At 62.3% G+C, this 16051-nt stretch overlaps 5 protein-coding genes across 5 annotated transcripts; 2 read left to right on the forward strand and 3 right to left on the reverse strand.

Annotated features, from left to right (window-relative positions):
- Nucleotides 1-20: 20 nt before the first annotated feature.
- Nucleotides 21-1356, forward strand: PAN0_010c3968 (uncharacterized protein; the record flags this gene model as incomplete). The annotated part of the gene is made up of 3 exons (XM_014800424.1): nt 21-39; nt 95-726; nt 949-1356. The coding sequence occupies 3 exons, from the start codon at nt 21-23 to the stop codon at nt 1354-1356; spliced, it is 1059 nt and encodes a 352-aa protein (XP_014655910.1).
- Nucleotides 1357-1470: 114 nt separating this feature from the next.
- PAN0_010d3969 (DUF850 domain protein) lies at nt 1471-2796 on the reverse strand (the record flags this gene model as incomplete). The annotated part of the gene is made up of 5 exons (XM_014800425.1): nt 1471-1682; nt 1763-1924; nt 1990-2267; nt 2348-2614; nt 2780-2796. The coding sequence occupies 5 exons, from the start codon at nt 2794-2796 to the stop codon at nt 1471-1473; spliced, it is 936 nt and encodes a 311-aa protein (XP_014655911.1).
- Nucleotides 2797-2847: 51 nt separating this feature from the next.
- PAN0_010c3970 (protein rmd11) lies at nt 2848-6393 on the forward strand (the record flags this gene model as incomplete). The annotated part of the gene is made up of 1 exon (XM_014800426.1): nt 2848-6393. One exon carries the CDS (start codon nt 2848-2850, stop codon nt 6391-6393), a length of 3546 nt encoding a protein of 1181 aa, XP_014655912.1.
- A 78-nt stretch (nt 6394-6471) lies between these two features.
- PAN0_010d3971 (phosphatidylethanolamine N-methyltransferase) lies at nt 6472-10147 on the reverse strand (the record flags this gene model as incomplete). The annotated part of the gene is made up of 2 exons (XM_014800427.1): nt 6472-9839; nt 9946-10147. The coding sequence occupies 2 exons, from the start codon at nt 10145-10147 to the stop codon at nt 6472-6474; spliced, it is 3570 nt and encodes a 1189-aa protein (XP_014655913.1).
- Nucleotides 10148-10890: 743 nt separating this feature from the next.
- On the reverse strand, nt 10891-15821 carry PAN0_010d3972 (DUF803-domain-containing protein; the record flags this gene model as incomplete). Its single annotated transcript, XM_014800428.1, has 7 exons — nt 10891-11991; nt 12060-12246; nt 12318-12824; nt 13271-13360; nt 13440-14922; nt 15188-15552; nt 15778-15821. The coding sequence occupies 7 exons, from the start codon at nt 15819-15821 to the stop codon at nt 10891-10893; spliced, it is 3777 nt and encodes a 1258-aa protein (XP_014655914.1).
- Nucleotides 15822-16051: the final 230 nt, after the last annotated feature.

Below are 16051 nucleotides of genomic sequence, written 5' to 3' on the forward strand. Positions count from 1 at the left end.
TGGATTTCGGAGCCGAACAAATGACGCTGCTTACCGCACGTGAGGTGAGCCGCGGCGGCTGCCTGGAAGAAATTTACTTGGCCTTGGCCCAGAGACGGCTCGGCTGCACCTCTTGCAAGCTTCACCTTCTACTTCAATCATCACCACGGCTCACCCGCACCTCTCCGCACCAACACCATCGTCATGGCGTTTGCATCTAGATCCGTCTCGCTCTCGGCGTTGAGGCAGCTTGGCTCCGGCCCTGCCGTTGCATCCAGCTCTCGAAATGTTGCGGCTGCCGCCTTCTCGACCTCTTCGAGCTCGCTTGCAGCCTCGAGCCAGGAAGATGCCACCGCACGCAAGCCCCCTTTCACAGCAGCAGCAGAGGCATCGCAAGGCTCTACAGAGCGCAACGCCATCGGGCGCGGTCGCAAATCGGCAGGCAGGGGCAGACCCAAGATGCTTGCGCCCTTCGACGAATGGATCCAGTCGGATGCGCGCGCGTACAAGCAGCCGAAGCCAGGCATGGGCCCCAACTGGATCGGCGACACGCCCTTCCCGCTCAACCCTTCGTTCAACCCGCCAGCGCCCGTGCGCCAGAGCACCAAGTCCGAGATCTGGCGCTTGCATACCAGCGACCCGGCCACCTACACCATCCGTGCGCTCTCGGACAAGTTCTCGGTGGGTCTGCAGAGGATGGAGGCCATCTTGCGCCTCAAGGCACTCGAAGTCGAGTGGGCATCACAGGTAAGCTTCTTTTGTGCGCCTCCGCATGCCAGCTCTCGACGATGCTTGCCAAAGTGATGAGCAAACAAAACAATTCGATTAGTCTTGAAGACATCTACATGGTTACCAAATTTTTACAATCCTTACTATACTGAATCCTCATCGTCGGGGAGCTGCATCGGCTTCGAATTTGGGTCTACGAGTTCAGAATGCTGACGCTTCATCTTGCAACGTGCGATACAGGACAAGCCGCTTCAGAGCGAATTCCAGTCCAACATGGACCGCCTGTTGGGAGCGCAGGATCGCAAGCGCGCGCCCGAGCCCGAGCCGTCGCAGCAGTCGACGGACAAGTCGGTGCGCGGCAGTCAGCACGAAGAGTTTGCCGAGGCCGAGCCGCTGGATGCTCCTTCGGTCGTAGCACCCGCGCTGGCCGACGAGCGTCTGAAGCGCTCCTCGATGATCGCCGCGCTGCCCAGCGGTGGTCCGGACCACGACGCACACAGCACCAGCAAGGTCGTGCGTACCGGCAGGGCGCCCATCGCCATCACCAATGTGGCGGGCGATTCGTACATGGGCGCAGGTCGTGTGGACCGCAACGTGCGCCGTGCCGAGAAGAGGAAAGGCTCCAAGGCTACTTCCACAAAAGCCTGATGCTCATCTCAGTCGAAGCACAATTCACATGCCTTTTCATTGTGCCAAGCCTGCCATTTCCTACGATCGTGTTTGTGATTTGATGCGGTGTGACTGGCGAGAAGCAGTGTACAGCTAGGCGTAGAGAGCGAGGACGCGGTCTTCGATACCGTCGCCGATCCAGCGCGTCTTGGAGTCTTCGAGGCCCACGAGCTCGAGGTTGTCGCGCTCGGCCAGGTGCAGCTTTTCAAAGTCGGGCGCTTGACCGGGAGCGGTGGGATTCATCATGCCCTGCATCGGCGCCGCTGCACCCGACATGGCAGCCATGTCGCGCGTGCCATCAGCAGCTGCAATGCGAACCAGCAGAAAGATAGGTCAGTTTCTCTCAAGACCCGCGGCAAGACTCGATGATCGAGAGTGGACTCACCATTGTCGTCTCCGAGGACGAGGCGGTAGACGGCGTTGAGACCGAAGAGCGTGAGAAAGTACCAGCTGAGCGACGAGACCCAGGTGACGTCGAGGTCGGGCGTCTCGATGCCCCTCTGCAGCATCACCTTGAACCGCAGCGTCAGAGGGAAGGGCAGTTTGACTGTATCACAACGGAGAGTCAGCACACGCTTCGACGAGCAAAGCTGATTATAGATCAAGACTTACGCAGCACAAAGCCGGAGAAGAAAAAGTTGATCCAGCCCATGATGAGCGTCTGTGGGATCATCATGACCATCTGCTTCTTCATGCCATCCATCATGCCGTCCATACCGCCCGCGGGCTCAAACGGATTCTTGGGGCCTTCCTTCTCCTCCTTGTCCTTGGGCTGCAGGTAGGAGCCGTTGGAGAGCGCCTCGGTGAGGAACGCCTTGCGCGACTGGAACGACGAGGGTGGCAGCTGGAAGTAGTTCTGTCGCAGCGCACTCGATCGCGCCATCACTCGTCTGTGCGGCAGCAAAGGTCGGCAGCAAACGTCAGCGTGTGTCTCATGGCCGGAAACGGTGTGTGGGAGGTGGACACTCACTGTTCACGCAGCGCGGGTGCGGCAATGCTCTTGGGCGGCGAATTGAGGAGCGAGATGACATTGTGTCGTAGCACGCCGACGAGGATCATGACCACCAGGATGGGGATGAGCACCCAGTCGCGGATCGCGCTGTCAAGGAAGAGGGACTGCTCGAGCGCCATGGTGACAGCAGCAGCAGCAGCAGCAACAGCAGTGCGGCGGTGATGACGAGCTGTGATGGTGGTGGATTTCGACGACGAGAAGAAGCGCGGTGGGTCTGTGCTGTTGCTTGGTTGGTTGTTGGGCGGCAGCGCGCGTGTGGAAATTTAGAAATGTTAGGTCTCGCGCTCCACGCCTTGTCCACTTGTCCGCGAGCCCAAAGCGACAGGGTCTGAGCGTTGGAAGCAGTGTCCTTCCGGCCTCCTTCGGCTGCCTCTTATCTTGCGACCACACCTGCTTGACCTCGCCATCTCGTCGTAGCACGCACGCATCGATCTGGACGGCGAGCTCGCGACGCAACGATGGCCGAGCCTCTGCTCGGCGTCATCCTCGCCACATCGTCATCGCGAGGAGACCACATCGTATTCCGCTGGCCCAACAATCCCAAGATCTTCAAGCGCTACTCCAAGGTCAAGTACTACACCGAATCGCGCCCCTCAGGGCGTCCGCTACCGGACGACGACCTCGATCCTGTGCGACAAAAGGCAAAGTGGGACAGGCACGACGAGGATGACGACGACCATGCCCACTCTGACGACGCCGGTCAGAGCGATACCCCTTCGTCGTCCGACATCGAAGACTCGGACGCCTCGCTCGCAGACGACGACGAGAATCGTTCCGTTCGCGATCGCGCCGAGACCGTCGCCTCTTACGGTCGCTCCAGACCAGCTGCTGCACCCTCCACGAATCGATCCAAGTCCAAGCCCCGCCGGCCGTTGGTCGGTCTGGAAGAGTCCACCCCCAGCGTCCGCTCTGCAGACCGCCACAACGCCAAGGACACGCAGGACGCCAACGACCGAGCGCCCGATTCGGATGCAGGCACATCCAAGGAGCTCTCACCCGAGGAAAAGGCACGGCGCGAACAAAAGGCCGCCATGGCATACAAGACCTATCTCGGCTACGACATCGAGATCCTCGCCAGCATCCTCAACCCGCGCCCCGAGCTCGCACACCAAAAGTTCGAGCTCATCGTCGACGATCTCGCCTTCCTCGGCCATCCTGTCGCTGCCAGCAAGGCGGGCACCTGGGGCGAGCCTGATAACCAAGACGCTCATCCAGGCGCAACCGACTCGGATGATGCTCATGCTGCAGGGCCTTCTCAGCGCCGAGGCCGCTCAGGCTTACGCAAGGAGATCCGCCCCTACGACTTATCCGACGGCCATCCACCCGGGAAAGAACCAGACGCAAATCACGCCAAGAAGGACGAATCCGAGCCCAAGACCTCCGACACCGACGCGCCCGCCTCCAAGGCCGCAGCGCCTCTCACGCAGTTCCACCTGGTGCTTGTGCTCGATCGACCCGACCCGTCCACGGCCATGTCCGGCATGGATCTCTCGTCGTGGCTGCAGCTCTTCTACGACAACATCGTGTTCAAGATGACCGCGGCGCTCTTCGCCGAGCAGTCCAAGTCGGACTATGTCGGTCGCGAGACCGAGAAGCTGCTCGCCTTGCGCGAGCGCTGCATGGACGACGGCCAGGCGTACTCGGCGTACGCTGCGCAGTGTCTCGGCATCTCGTCGCTCGCGCGCTGCATCCGCGACCTGCACAAGAGCATCAGCACCTCCTCGGACGCCTTCCTCACCATCAACGACCGCATCGAAGTGCATCTTCAGCTGCCACCCATCCTCCAGGACCCGGTGAATCTGCCCAAGACCGTCGACATCGAGACCGAGCTCGATCCCAACGACCCCATCTTCCTCTCGGGCGGCGGGTTTGCAGGGCTGGGCAAAGAGGGTGCCGACGAGGATGGGGGTGGTGGCACGTACGATCGGCTGCTCGATCTCGCGCCGCACCAGTTGAGCTTCGAGGAGTGGTGTCGAACCACGGGCCCGTATCTGCTGCCGTGGAAGACGCTGCTGCTGCTGCATGATCAGCCGGACGAGGCGGCGCGTGGGCGTCGGACGCCCGGTAGTGCCAGTCCTGCCGGCCACCTCACGCCCGCAGAGCAGGCGCCCGAGACGCATGGATTCGAACAGCTCGCATGCAACTTCACCTCGCTCTTCCGGCCGCATCTGATGCACTCGCTCAACTTTAGCGAGGTGGCCGACATGCTCGGCTGGGACCTGTACGAGGATGTATATCCGATGATCCGCCACCTCATCTACTACCGCCAGGCGCGCGTCATCGACATCCCGCGTCCAGGGCACGTGTATGCCATCTCGCCGCTCTTTGACTTTGGCCGACTCGGCGCGCTATCTCGGGTGTGGGCGCATACGTTCCCCGAGCTGGCGCCGCTGCCCGCGTTTCTGTCGCAGCTGTCGTCGTCAAGTCGTGCGCTCAGCGCGCTGTTCCCCGGAAGGCACCAGAGGGAGCTGGCGCTCGATGTGCTCATTTGGCTGCTGCGCCGGGACGTGGTGGTCAAGATGCACATCCGCTTACGCCTGTTTGCCACCGAGGCGGTCAAGCGCCGAACTGCCGAGCGGGGCGCCGAGAGGCACGAGCGGCACCGGGCACAGAAGCAGCGCAAGAGGGAGAGGCTCGCGAGGGCCGAGGCGAGGCGCATGAAAAGGTCGCAGGCCGCAGAACAGCAGAAGCGCAAAAAGGCCGAGCAGGCCCAGCGCACACAGACGCACGAGAAACACGAGCATAGGGGCAGGAGCCGCGAACGCGACCGATCGCGCTCCGTCGATGCTCGCCAGCAAAGGCAGCCCGATCTCGCTGCCGACGATCTGGCCGCGGCGGCTTCGCAGATGAGCGTCTCGCGGCCCTCGGTTCTGGCGGACCCGGAAAGCGTGGCTGAGGCGGCGGCGCTGGCGGCGGCCATCGCGCGCTCGGACATCGATGCTGCTCCAGCGTCGGGCGATGCCAGCCACAGTCAAGACCATCGCCACGCGCATCAACACCACCATCATCACCATCGCCACCGCCACGGTGTGGCTCACAAAGATGCAGCTGGTGCCGGCGAGCTGTCGGGCGCTGGTGCGGGTGCGAGCGGTGCGATCCCCATCGGATCGGGCGCGCCGCTGGATGAGCTCAAGTTTGAGCGTCGACCGGTGCTTCGATCGCGCTCGCCCTCGACTGCTGCCCCGGGGCTGTCGGTGAGCTTTAGCACGCTGAGTGAGCGCGGCGAGTTGATCCGCCGAGCACGTGCCGACACCTCTGCATCTTCGTCGTCTGGAGGCAAGACGCGTGGTGATGGGCTGAGTATGACGCCCACCGCGTCGCAGCAGAGTCGCCCGACCACGCCGAGCATCCTCACTGGGCCGCGCAATGTCCCGGCGCACGTGCGGGATCGATCGGCGTCGGCGGTTTCGAGTAGTGCAGAGGGAAGCATGCCTCGGCGTGCACGTGGGTTGAGTGCCCGAAAGATCGCTCGATCCCGATCACCATCCCGAGCCCGCATGCGGGTTCGCGGCTTTGGCCTGGGTGCCGAAGTCGAGATCGACGAAGAAAACGACGACGACACTCGCTCCAACGTAGAGACCATTGAACCTGCCCGAAGGCGCGTCTCAACCGCAAGCGAGCGTCCCGAACTACCACCACCCAGCGAGACCGACCACTCTTCGCACTGCTCGTGTTCATCGTGCGACAGCTCATCCGCCTCCGACCTATCGCTCTCGTCGGATTCGGATTCCGACTCGTATGCGCCTTGGCGTACGGCCGATGAGTATACAGAGTCGTTGATCGTCGAACCCGCGCGTGCGTCGCGGCGCGAAAACGACTACATCGCAACAATGACAGCCGACAAAGACCCCGCCACGGTCAAAAACTTCTTCCGCCTCCTACCGTATCTCAACGGCAAACACTCGATCGACGAAATCGAATACCGCGTCAAGATGCGCCGCAGAGACATCCGTCGTCTCCTCGCCGTGTTTCGAGAGTATATCATCACCTTCATGCATCCGTGAATCCCGCAATTGCAGCCATCGGTGCATTTCTGTTTAGATTCCATTGTATGTGGGCTGTGCGCGCGCGGGCGGGGAGGTTCAGCTCATCATCGGCTGAAAGGCGGGACGCAGCAGCTTGCGGCCCTCGACGACGTCGTGCGCCAGACGCGCCACGTTGGCTTCCGCCACCACCACCTCCGGCGCGAGCTCGAGCCCAAACGCGTACCGGATGGCCGCCGAGATGCGCGCCGCCTGCTTGCGGTCCCAGATGACAAAGTCGTCGCCGCCATCCGACCCTGCGAGCGGCACAAGCGGCGCCGCTGCCTCGGCCGTATCCACCGCCTCCTCGGGCACACCACCCGCGCTGCTGAGCGCGCTAGCACGCTTGGCGGGCGCGGGCTGCGAGATCGACAGACGCAGCGGACGAGTCGTGGGCGCCGAATAGCGCACGATGCTCGCAATGATCTCGCTCGTCTGTGCCAGCTCCTGCTCCGCCGACGCGTACTGCTCGGCTGGCGCGCCGACGTACACCTCGACGGGCTGCGAGCGCGCCAGCACATTGTGCTTGCCGTCGTGGTGGTAGCGGAACTCGTACACACCCGGCACCCACGGCAGCTTGTCGTCGCAGAACACCGACACGCCGTGCGCCCCATCGCCCTTAGCGTCTCCCTGCGACGCCTCGGCCCCGGCATCGGCACCACGGTGCACGTCGCCCACCCACTCGTCCTGCACTACACCAAGCCACTTGCCCTGGCTCGAGATCTTGGTGACGAGCGACGCCTCGTCCGCACCCTGCGGTCCGCCGAAGCGCGAGAGCAGGTACACGCCGATCCAGTCGCTGCGCGAGTGGTTGGGCGCCGCACGCCACTCGACCGCAATCGGCTCGCCAAGGTGGAAGCGCAACGCTCCCGCTCCACCCTGCGCGGCCGGCCGCACGTTGAGCGCATAGTGCGAGCGGTCGACGCCGTGCGACTGCAGTTTGTGGTCGTCCTCGACGCGCACGATGAGCAGCCGGTCCCTGCTCTGCTGGAGCAGCACCTTGGTCTCCTCGAGCATGCCCTCGAAGCGCGGGCGCGACTGGCGGAAGAACTCCTCGAACGCCTCGGCCGCATCGCGCTGCACCTTTTCGATGGTGCCCTGGACGTTCTTGACCGTCGGATGCTCCTGTGCCAGCCGGAAGAGGTCCGAGTCCTTGGCTGCGACCCACTGCGACTTGAGCTGCTTGGTGAGCCCCGAGTCCTTGCGCAGCGCCGCCTCGCCGTACAGCTTGCGCATGTGCGGGCCCTCGACGTACGACAAGAACCCCCAGTGCGCCACATACGACACGATGGCCATGACGAGCGTCAGCTTGGAGCCCGCGACGAGCGCGAGCCCAAAGAACGCGGCGCCGCCCATGCTGCGCTCGGGATTGTTGAGGAAGCGGTAGATGCCTGTGTAGTAGAGCTGGTGCGGATACTCGTCGATGAAAAAGTCGCCGTAGAGCCAGCCAAAGGGCCCGAGCACCTCGTACGACGAGTTGGCCGTCCACACGTGCAGCGCCACCAGCAGCAGGCCGAGCGTGTGGCGCAGCAGCTCCGGCCCCACCGTCCAGTCCGGATGGCCGATGGGCGTGTAGCAGTTCCAGGCGAGCGCGCCGAACGACACGTACGTCATGACGAGCGAGGTGTTGTAGATGGCCTTCCAGTGGCCGAACGCCTCGAACACGGCGTCCTGCGGCTGCGAGTAGTTGTAGTGCTTGAGAAAGTGGCGCACGATCCACTTGGACTTGGACTGGCGCGAGAGCGCCACGCCGAGGCCGAACGAGTGGAAGGTGCGCCAGGCGAGCGCGTTGGCAAAGAGCAGCGCGAGGCGCGCCGTGCGGCCCATGGACGGCAGCAGCAGCGGCAGAAGCGCATAGCTGGCACCGACGACGAGGAGAAAGTCGTTGGCGCGCATGAGGTCGAGGTTGCGGAACGCCACCGTGTCCTTTCGGAAGATGCGGTGGTGTAGGTCGTGGAGCGTGGTGACGGGGCGCTGCTGCTTGGCGCTCTGGATGCCCGAGAGGTGCTGCTTGATGGCATCGTCGGAGAACGACGAGGTTCGGAGCGCGTTGCGCTTGAACTGCTTGCGGTGCTCGTCGTCGGACGTCTCGTCCTCGGTGGTCAGGGCGGTGGAGCCCTCGGTCTGGCTGGGAGTGGGACCTTCAAAGTCTTGGCTGCGCGAGCTGGGGGCAGCGGGGCAAGGCAGCTCGGCGCCCGCATCAGCTTGTGCCGAAGGCTCATCGGCCGCGTTGGCAGCCTTGCGGGAAGCCGCGTTGAAAGGCGCCTGGCGCAGCGGGACGCGAGCCGCGAGCGGCTTCCTCTCCCCGTAGGTGCGGTCGATATGCGGGCCCTCGAAGAAGGTCATAAAGAGGAACTGGGAAAAGTGGGCTGCCAACGAGACGAAGAGGACGGCATAGCTGCCGCTGACGAGCGAGAGTCCGTAGTAGCCGGCGTATCCGATCGAGTACATGGGGTCCGGGGCGATCTCGTAGACGCCGTCAAAGACGAGGCTCTGGAGGCAGAGGAAGAAGCAGTCGCCCCAGTACCACGCGTAGTCCTTGACGACGCGGTGCGCGTCGATCTTGACCCAGAGGTTGAAGAAGATGAGTGTCCAGCCCGCGATCCAGCGGAGGATGTGCATGGCGAGCGAGTGGTTTTCGGGGAGGCGGGTGCACGAAAAGGCGAAGAGCGAGTAGGCGACAAAGTCGTTGAGAAGGATGACGTCCACGATGCTGCGGAACATGAGCCAGACGTTGTAGTCCATGGGCATGGCGTCGAAGACGTAGTCCTTGTCCATCTTTGTGACGAGCTGCTGCTTGACCCAGCCATGGACGCGCGGACGGCGCTTGGGGTCCATCCAGCCGTTCTGTCTGACTTGGCGGATGATCCAGCCCTTTTCGCTCTGCTGCTTGAGGATCCAGCCGAGGCCTGCGTTGTACGAGGCACGCCAAAAGGCAAAGTAGACGAAGAAGAAGATCTTTGCGGCACGGCGCGAGAGGGCAAAGTAGAGGAGGATCTGGAGGGACAAGGAAACGACGGTGACGATGTCGAGCGGCGTCTTTGGCTGGCGCGGATCAAAGATGGACGAGAGCATGTCCGGGGTATGAGGTACCGTGAAGACTGTTGCGAGATCGAAAAATGCATCGGACACGGAGATGCGCGGGTCGTCACAGGCATCGTTTGAAGGGACAGAGAGATTCCGAAAGGGAAAGGGAGGAGCGGAGGGAGAGGGAGTGAGGAAGGGGCAAGGTGATTCGGGAAGAGAACGTGTCAGAGACGGCGGTTCGGGAAATGCAGTTGTCAGTCGGGAACGTCGATCTGGTTCGGCTGTCATTGTGGGCGACCGAGGACCGAACTGGACCCTGCGCACATCCGAATTGCAGCTGTGAAGCGAGCGAGGATAGGGCGGTGCACGGACAAGCGCAGAGGCAGGGGAGCGACGAAACTCTGGCCGCCAGACGAGAGGTGACGAGTTAAGCCGCGGCAAGACTGCCGACGCCCTGCCGGTGTCATGCGCGAGTGATGTGGGGGTTGTGTGGGGTAGGAGACGTACCTGTGCCGTCGGGAGTCCTTCCGAGCACCTTTGGAAGCTGTTGCTGCGGTGCGTCCGTTTTCGCCTCCGGATGGCGCTTGTCCAGGGCCGGGCTGGCACGCTCGGTGAGGTCGGAGCGCGACGAGTTGGCGGGACTGGCTTGGGTGGTGCGCTTGCGCAGTCCCTCGGACGCGGTAGCGTCGTGCATTGAAGCGGTGGCCATGCTTCGAGATCCCAGTCAGCTGGAGACGGCGATGGATGTGGTGGCGGGAAGATGGATCTGTTGACAACGATGGGGCTGCTATAACGAAGGGGAAGCAGAGAGGGCGGGGCGGCCATGATGGAGAGAGCGCAGTCGGCGCAGTTACTTGGCTCAACTTCGGGCACGTCGGCAGTTGCTCAGTGTGTCGTGTCTCGCCTATCTCTTTTTTTTTTTTTTTTTCTTTTCCGCGCGTGGCCTTGCGTTTTCTTCTCGACGTGGAAGCGCAAAAGGCAAAAGGCAAAAGGCTGCGTTGCGTGCGACAGCCACCCGATGACAAGCAGAGGTGCGCAACCGGATCTACCGATGACAGCTCGGCAGAACGCAGCCAGCCGCTGACTTACACACGCCAAGATCCGCCCGATGCCCGCTCTGCCAACGCATCTTGTTGGCAAGCCAAAAGAAAGCTCGCCTGCAGCTTCGACCTGCCGAGTCCCCTTTTCACGCCCGCGAGCGCAGGCCAACTCAACTCTTATTCGCTGATCACCCACGCCTCGACTCGCTCGATGCGAGAAAGTGACCGGATCGCAAAGCTTCTATTGTCCGAGAGAGTGAGAGCGAGAGAAAGCGGGCACATTACCGAAAAACAAGAATCGGATCAAAGGTGATGCTACTGTAGCGGGCGGAGCAAGAGATGAAAAGCAAAAAGGGCAAATCCAAAGCAGAGGGCGGTCCATACGGTAACAAGGTGGGGTAGCTGCGAGGTCCTAGGCATCGGCGTGGATCTGGATCTCGATGCTGAGGCTGCTGTCGTCGTCGTCGGCGCGCTCGCTCGAGGCAGTGTCGTCGTCGTGCACGTTGTGATTGTGCTCGGCCGACATGGCGCGGCGCACTCGTCCAGCGCCGGAAGCGTCCCTGATCCTCGACTGCGCGGCGAGCAGCGTCGTCGGGTCCGATACGGCGCGGGCGCCATCGTTGTTGCTGCGTGCCTCTCCTCCAGCGATTCGCACGCGCGCGGCACCGTCGAACCGCGCCTCCTTGCGCACATGCTGTCGACGAGCGGGCTGGCTGGGAGTGTCATCGCCATCGCGAGGCACCAGTCCAGGCGGCGGGATGAATGGCCTCGGCAGGGCTGCAAGCGGTTCGGGCTCGTTCTTCTTCTGCGCCCAGTCTACCACAGGTACGCGGTACTGGTCGGTGGCATGGAAGAGCGGCTCCGGAAACACCATCTGGGCTGTGGGCATCGATGTCCATTCGGCGAGCATGGGCTGGGCGAGCTGCACCGCATTGACCATCGGATGCGCATTCGCCCACATCGGCGGAACCTGGATGCCCAACCCACCCGGTCCGTACAGGTTCGACGAGATGAGCTCGGGCGAAACAGGCACGCTGGGCATGCCCACACAAGCGCGCGAAGCCACCACCCCCGACGGCCTCACCTCTTCCCCCCACTGCCTGGATCGCACCTCGCTCTGCATACCCCGCGTGTCCACAGCTGGCGAAGGGGGAGCTTTGTGGTTGAGTAGACCGAGCGATTCGAGCGTGTGCTTCTGCTGCGCCGAATGCTTGAGGTGTTTCTGCGCCTCGCTGTCCGCAAACCGCACTTGGAGCGGCAGCGTCGTGCCGGGTAGCACTCGACCGTGCAGTCGCTCGATGCACGTCCGCGCGGTCTGACGATCGAACAGCCGCACAAATCCAACGCCCTTGCTCTCGCCATGCACGTCGTACAGGATCTTGAGACTCGCCACCGGATGAGGATTGAAGAGCTGCTCCAGCTGCGCCTCGTTCAGCTTCACCGGAAGGTTCGAGAGGTATACGTTGGTCGAACTCGTATCCGCCATGCGTCGCAACCGCGCCGAAAACGATTCCTTACACCGAAAAGTACGCAAATGTCAGCGATTGAGAAGGAGGGAGAGACGGAGGGAGGATGACTTACTTTGGCGAAAGACGCACTGAAACCGTGCGAGTTGAGCCATTCGATCGCCGTGGTGGCCATGTCGGGCGTGGCGTACATGAGGAATCCGAATCCTTTGCACATACCCGTATGGCGGTCCAGCATGGCCTTGTGGCTGATCACCACACCGCAGAAAGAGCCGAGCAGATAAAGCATATTGTCGTTGATCCTGCCACATCGCCACACAACATCAGCTGCATGCTTCCACGCTTGCTTTTAAAGGAAGATGTGGGGACTTACTCTTTGGGCAGACCATTGACGTAGACGTTCGTTTCGTCCGCCTTGTTCATCCCGCCACCCTGACGCAGAATGCCCGACAAAGTTTGCGCATCCGTCTCTTGGTTGGCTGAGCGGAAGGAATGGTCGGGCTTGGTGGTATTGTTGGGAGGAGCTCGCGGGAGGAAGGGTGAGTTGGGGGTGCATCGATATGCGTCTCCCTTTGGCTCGTCGTGTTTCTCCACACCCTGTACGAGCGTAGCTGAGCTAGGAGCAGGCGAGAACATGGTGTCGTCTCGCATGAGCTTCAGGGGTGGTAGGGTGACTTTGCGGTCGAGTGGACTGGGTTGATCGGTGTCGTTGGATAGATCGCGACGCAGGATTCGCGGACGCCAGGGAGTGGCAGGAACCGCCGTGCGTTTGTCACGCACCCGCTTGTCACTCCACCGAACGCTAGGCGTACACGGCTTATCCGGAGACTCGGTCTGACCTCGTGCCATCATCCCAACAACGGAAGAGGTGGAAGAAACACTATTGAAGGGGGGCCGAGTCGGAGGAGGAGAGGGTGAGTATATATCTCTTCGAGCCAAGGCAGGGGGGTCGCGTTCGGATCGACACTGTAGATCTCCCGTGCCTGCCCAACCGTCCATGCGTCGCTTCAGGCACTTGAACTCTCCCTGCACACAGCATATACCTCTCTCACCCTTCCTCCTTGCCCCCTGAGAAGAGACGGGCCCGACGCCACCACTTGCAGACATGCACGCAACCCCTTCTGTCTCGGCTCTACGCCGCCACATGCACATCCACACGCCCAAGCACAACCACACACAGCCCGCCCAAACATGCAACCATCTTATTCCTGTTGTATGCGTATGCTAATGATACAGTCGAATGCACGTCAAGAGCATTTCTCCGCTTACCCAAGCCAGCGCCAAACCCCTCTTGGCCACCGCAGCAACGCATGTGGCGAAGCGCACCCACGTCCGCCGGAATCCGCATGCATGATGGGTCGGAGGGTATATGCACGCGCGCGAACAGCCGTGTTGCAGATCTCCCAACCCCAATCACTGAAGTTCCAAATTGCTGGCCAAGACGAGCGTCTATGCGGTTGACCACTTGGCATCGCAGCGGTGGCGTGTGCCTCACTTTGTATTCGCAAAGTCGCCCGTCGAGTCGTCGATCAAGCTCGCGCGTTTGTGCTGACGCTGTGTGCGTGCGGCGTTGTCGGCGGATGGTCTGTGACCATTGGGACTCGCGCGCAGTGCACGCTGCGCCTCTCCGACGCGTGCGGCGTGCGTCTTGCCCTGTCGGATCATGGGCGAGGTGTCGCGCATATCGTCGTCGTACTCGTCCTCGTCCAGCCGCGCCAGCCCGAGCGCCTCCTCGTTCTCGTACGCATTGAAGAGCACCGACGAGCCGCCACTGCCCCTCCTGCCGTGCCCAAACACCGCGGCACTGCGACCGCCAAAGCTCGTCCTGCCGTTGGCGAGGCTGCTCATGGTGCGCTGCTGGTCGAGCAGCCGTTCGTGCTGCTCCGACATGCGCGTCGTACCTTCGCCCGTGACGAGCGACATCCTCGGCTGCTGCGTGACCGGATCGACCATGCGGTTGAGGTTGAGCAGATACACGCCCGTAAAGATGACGATGAAGCCGCCGAGCAGCGACACGGCGGGTGCCGTGGTCGTGTTGAAGCCCTGGAAGAGCAGCACCGAGGCGAGGATGGTGGAGGTGGTGAAAAAGACGTAGTAGATCGGGTTGACCACGTTGGTCGAGAACTGATCGAGCGCCTTGTTGAAGTAGTTCATCTGTGTGAGGATGCAGACGACGACGACGATGGCAAAGCAGTAGGTGGACGGATGGCTGAACTGGTTGCTGCCGGCAAAGGTGAGCTTGAGCGCGACGCCGAGGCCCTTTACGCTCATGACCGAGATGGAGCCGACGAGGGAGCAGATGGAGATGTAGACGAGCGGCGTCTTGCGGCCGTACTTGGGCACCATGCGGAAGATCATGAAGAGCGAGAAGCCGAGCACAAACATGCAGTAGAGCATGAAGCCCGGCTGGAGCGCGTAGTTGAGCATCTCGTCGATGGTCTGGATCTCCTTGTCTTCGGGCGCGTTGACGACGATGATGACGGTGCCGACGAGGCAGAGCGTGCATCCGACCTTGCCGAGGCGGCCGAGCTCCTCTTTGAGGATGAAGGAGGCGAGGATGGCGCCGATGAGCACGCTGAGCGCACCGAGGGGCGTGACGAGGATGGGGGGTGCAAAGGTGTAGGCGGCAAAGTTGGCGACCTCGCCGACGATCATGGTGGCCATGCCGGCCCACCAGATGGGATTCTGGAGGTAGGTGTGACCGTCGGAGGCGAGGCCGTTGTGCCTATCGGCGGCGTCCATGAGGCCCTTTTTGGTGATGATGAAGCTGGTGCCGATGGCGAGCGAGCTGCTGATGGCGAGCGTGAGGCCGATCCACTTTTGTTGTGTGAGCGAGGATTGGTTGGTCGCAGCGGGCGTTGGCGTTTCTGGCGGCAGATAGCCGGGACGATCTATGGGAGCCGGAGCAGCGTAGCTTGCGGCCGTGCATATGAGCATGGCGATGGTTGCGGCCTGCAGCATGCGTTGCCGCAAAGCGGCTAGGGTCGTGCGAGACGTGAGCATCGGAAGAGGCCGTTCAGCGGGCGAGCAGCGACGTTGGAGGAGGCACGGAGGGTGAGAGCCGAGATGGTCCCGCAAGCTTTAGTTGACGTGGACAATGAACGATTAGACCGGAGATGAAGCGGTTAGGGTGGCTTTTCGTGATGCTTCCACTCGTTTCGTGATGATTGAAGGACAGCCTGGAGCAGGAGCGAGAGAAATGCAGGGATCGGCGTTGACGAACGTCTCCGCCAGCAGAGACACGGGCTGAGATGCGTAGAGGGAACGGCTCGGGGGATGCTTGAGGCGATGCGCGATGCGGTTGCAATGGTGGTGGCGTGATGGCGTGCGGAAACGTGAGTGGTGGAGAGGCAAAAGGTCCGGCGGCGGGGCGAGCAATTTGAAGCCTATCGAAGCCTATGGCGAAAAGTAAAGCTTCTAAGAGATGGCCAGACAGGGTCGAGGAAGCGTAGCAAGAAGGGCGGCGTCGGACTTGGACGAGCGGCGGCGGCGGCAGTGGAGTGCGAATTGCGTCGGGCCAACGGGGGGCGCGGGCACGTCGAGGCCGTGCTCGCTGCTGCTGCTGCTGCTGCTGCTGCTGCTGCTGCTGACTCTCTGACTCTCTAGCCCTGCAGCCGGCCAAGTGGCCAAGGGGCGGCAGGTGAGCCAGCGGCCGAGTCGCCTGCCTTTGCCCACTCACCCAAAATTACGCGTCGAGGCTGCCCTGCACTGCACTGCACGGAGGGGCCGACAGACGTGCATCCAGAGCTGCTGGCCGGGGATGTGCGAAATTCCGTGCGGTCGGCCGGCGTCCATGCAGGGCGTGCTGCTCCTCGCTCCCGTCTGTAACTTACCGAACGAGTTTGAGTATCGAAGAGGGGTCCGCCGCAGTCTTCATCACGAGCCAGGTATCGGGAGGATCCGAGCCAGCCGAGTCAAGCTCAAACTAGGCTGTGCCGACTCAGGACCGAAGCCGGGAATTTTGCCTGGCCGAGCTCCACGTCAGTGCGCTTCCTCGCCCATCTGCAAGACGGGCGACCCGAGCATGCGGGAGTGCCGCAGGTCAGAACCAAGCAGAGCCAACAAGCCTTCACCCTCAAGTCAGAAGGGTCCGCCCTCCAAACAAAG

This window comes from Moesziomyces antarcticus, assembly GCF_000747765.1.
Source record: "Moesziomyces antarcticus DNA, scaffold: scaffold_v10010, strain JCM 10317, whole genome shotgun sequence".
NCBI lineage: Eukaryota > Fungi > Basidiomycota > Ustilaginomycetes > Ustilaginales > Ustilaginaceae > Moesziomyces > Moesziomyces antarcticus.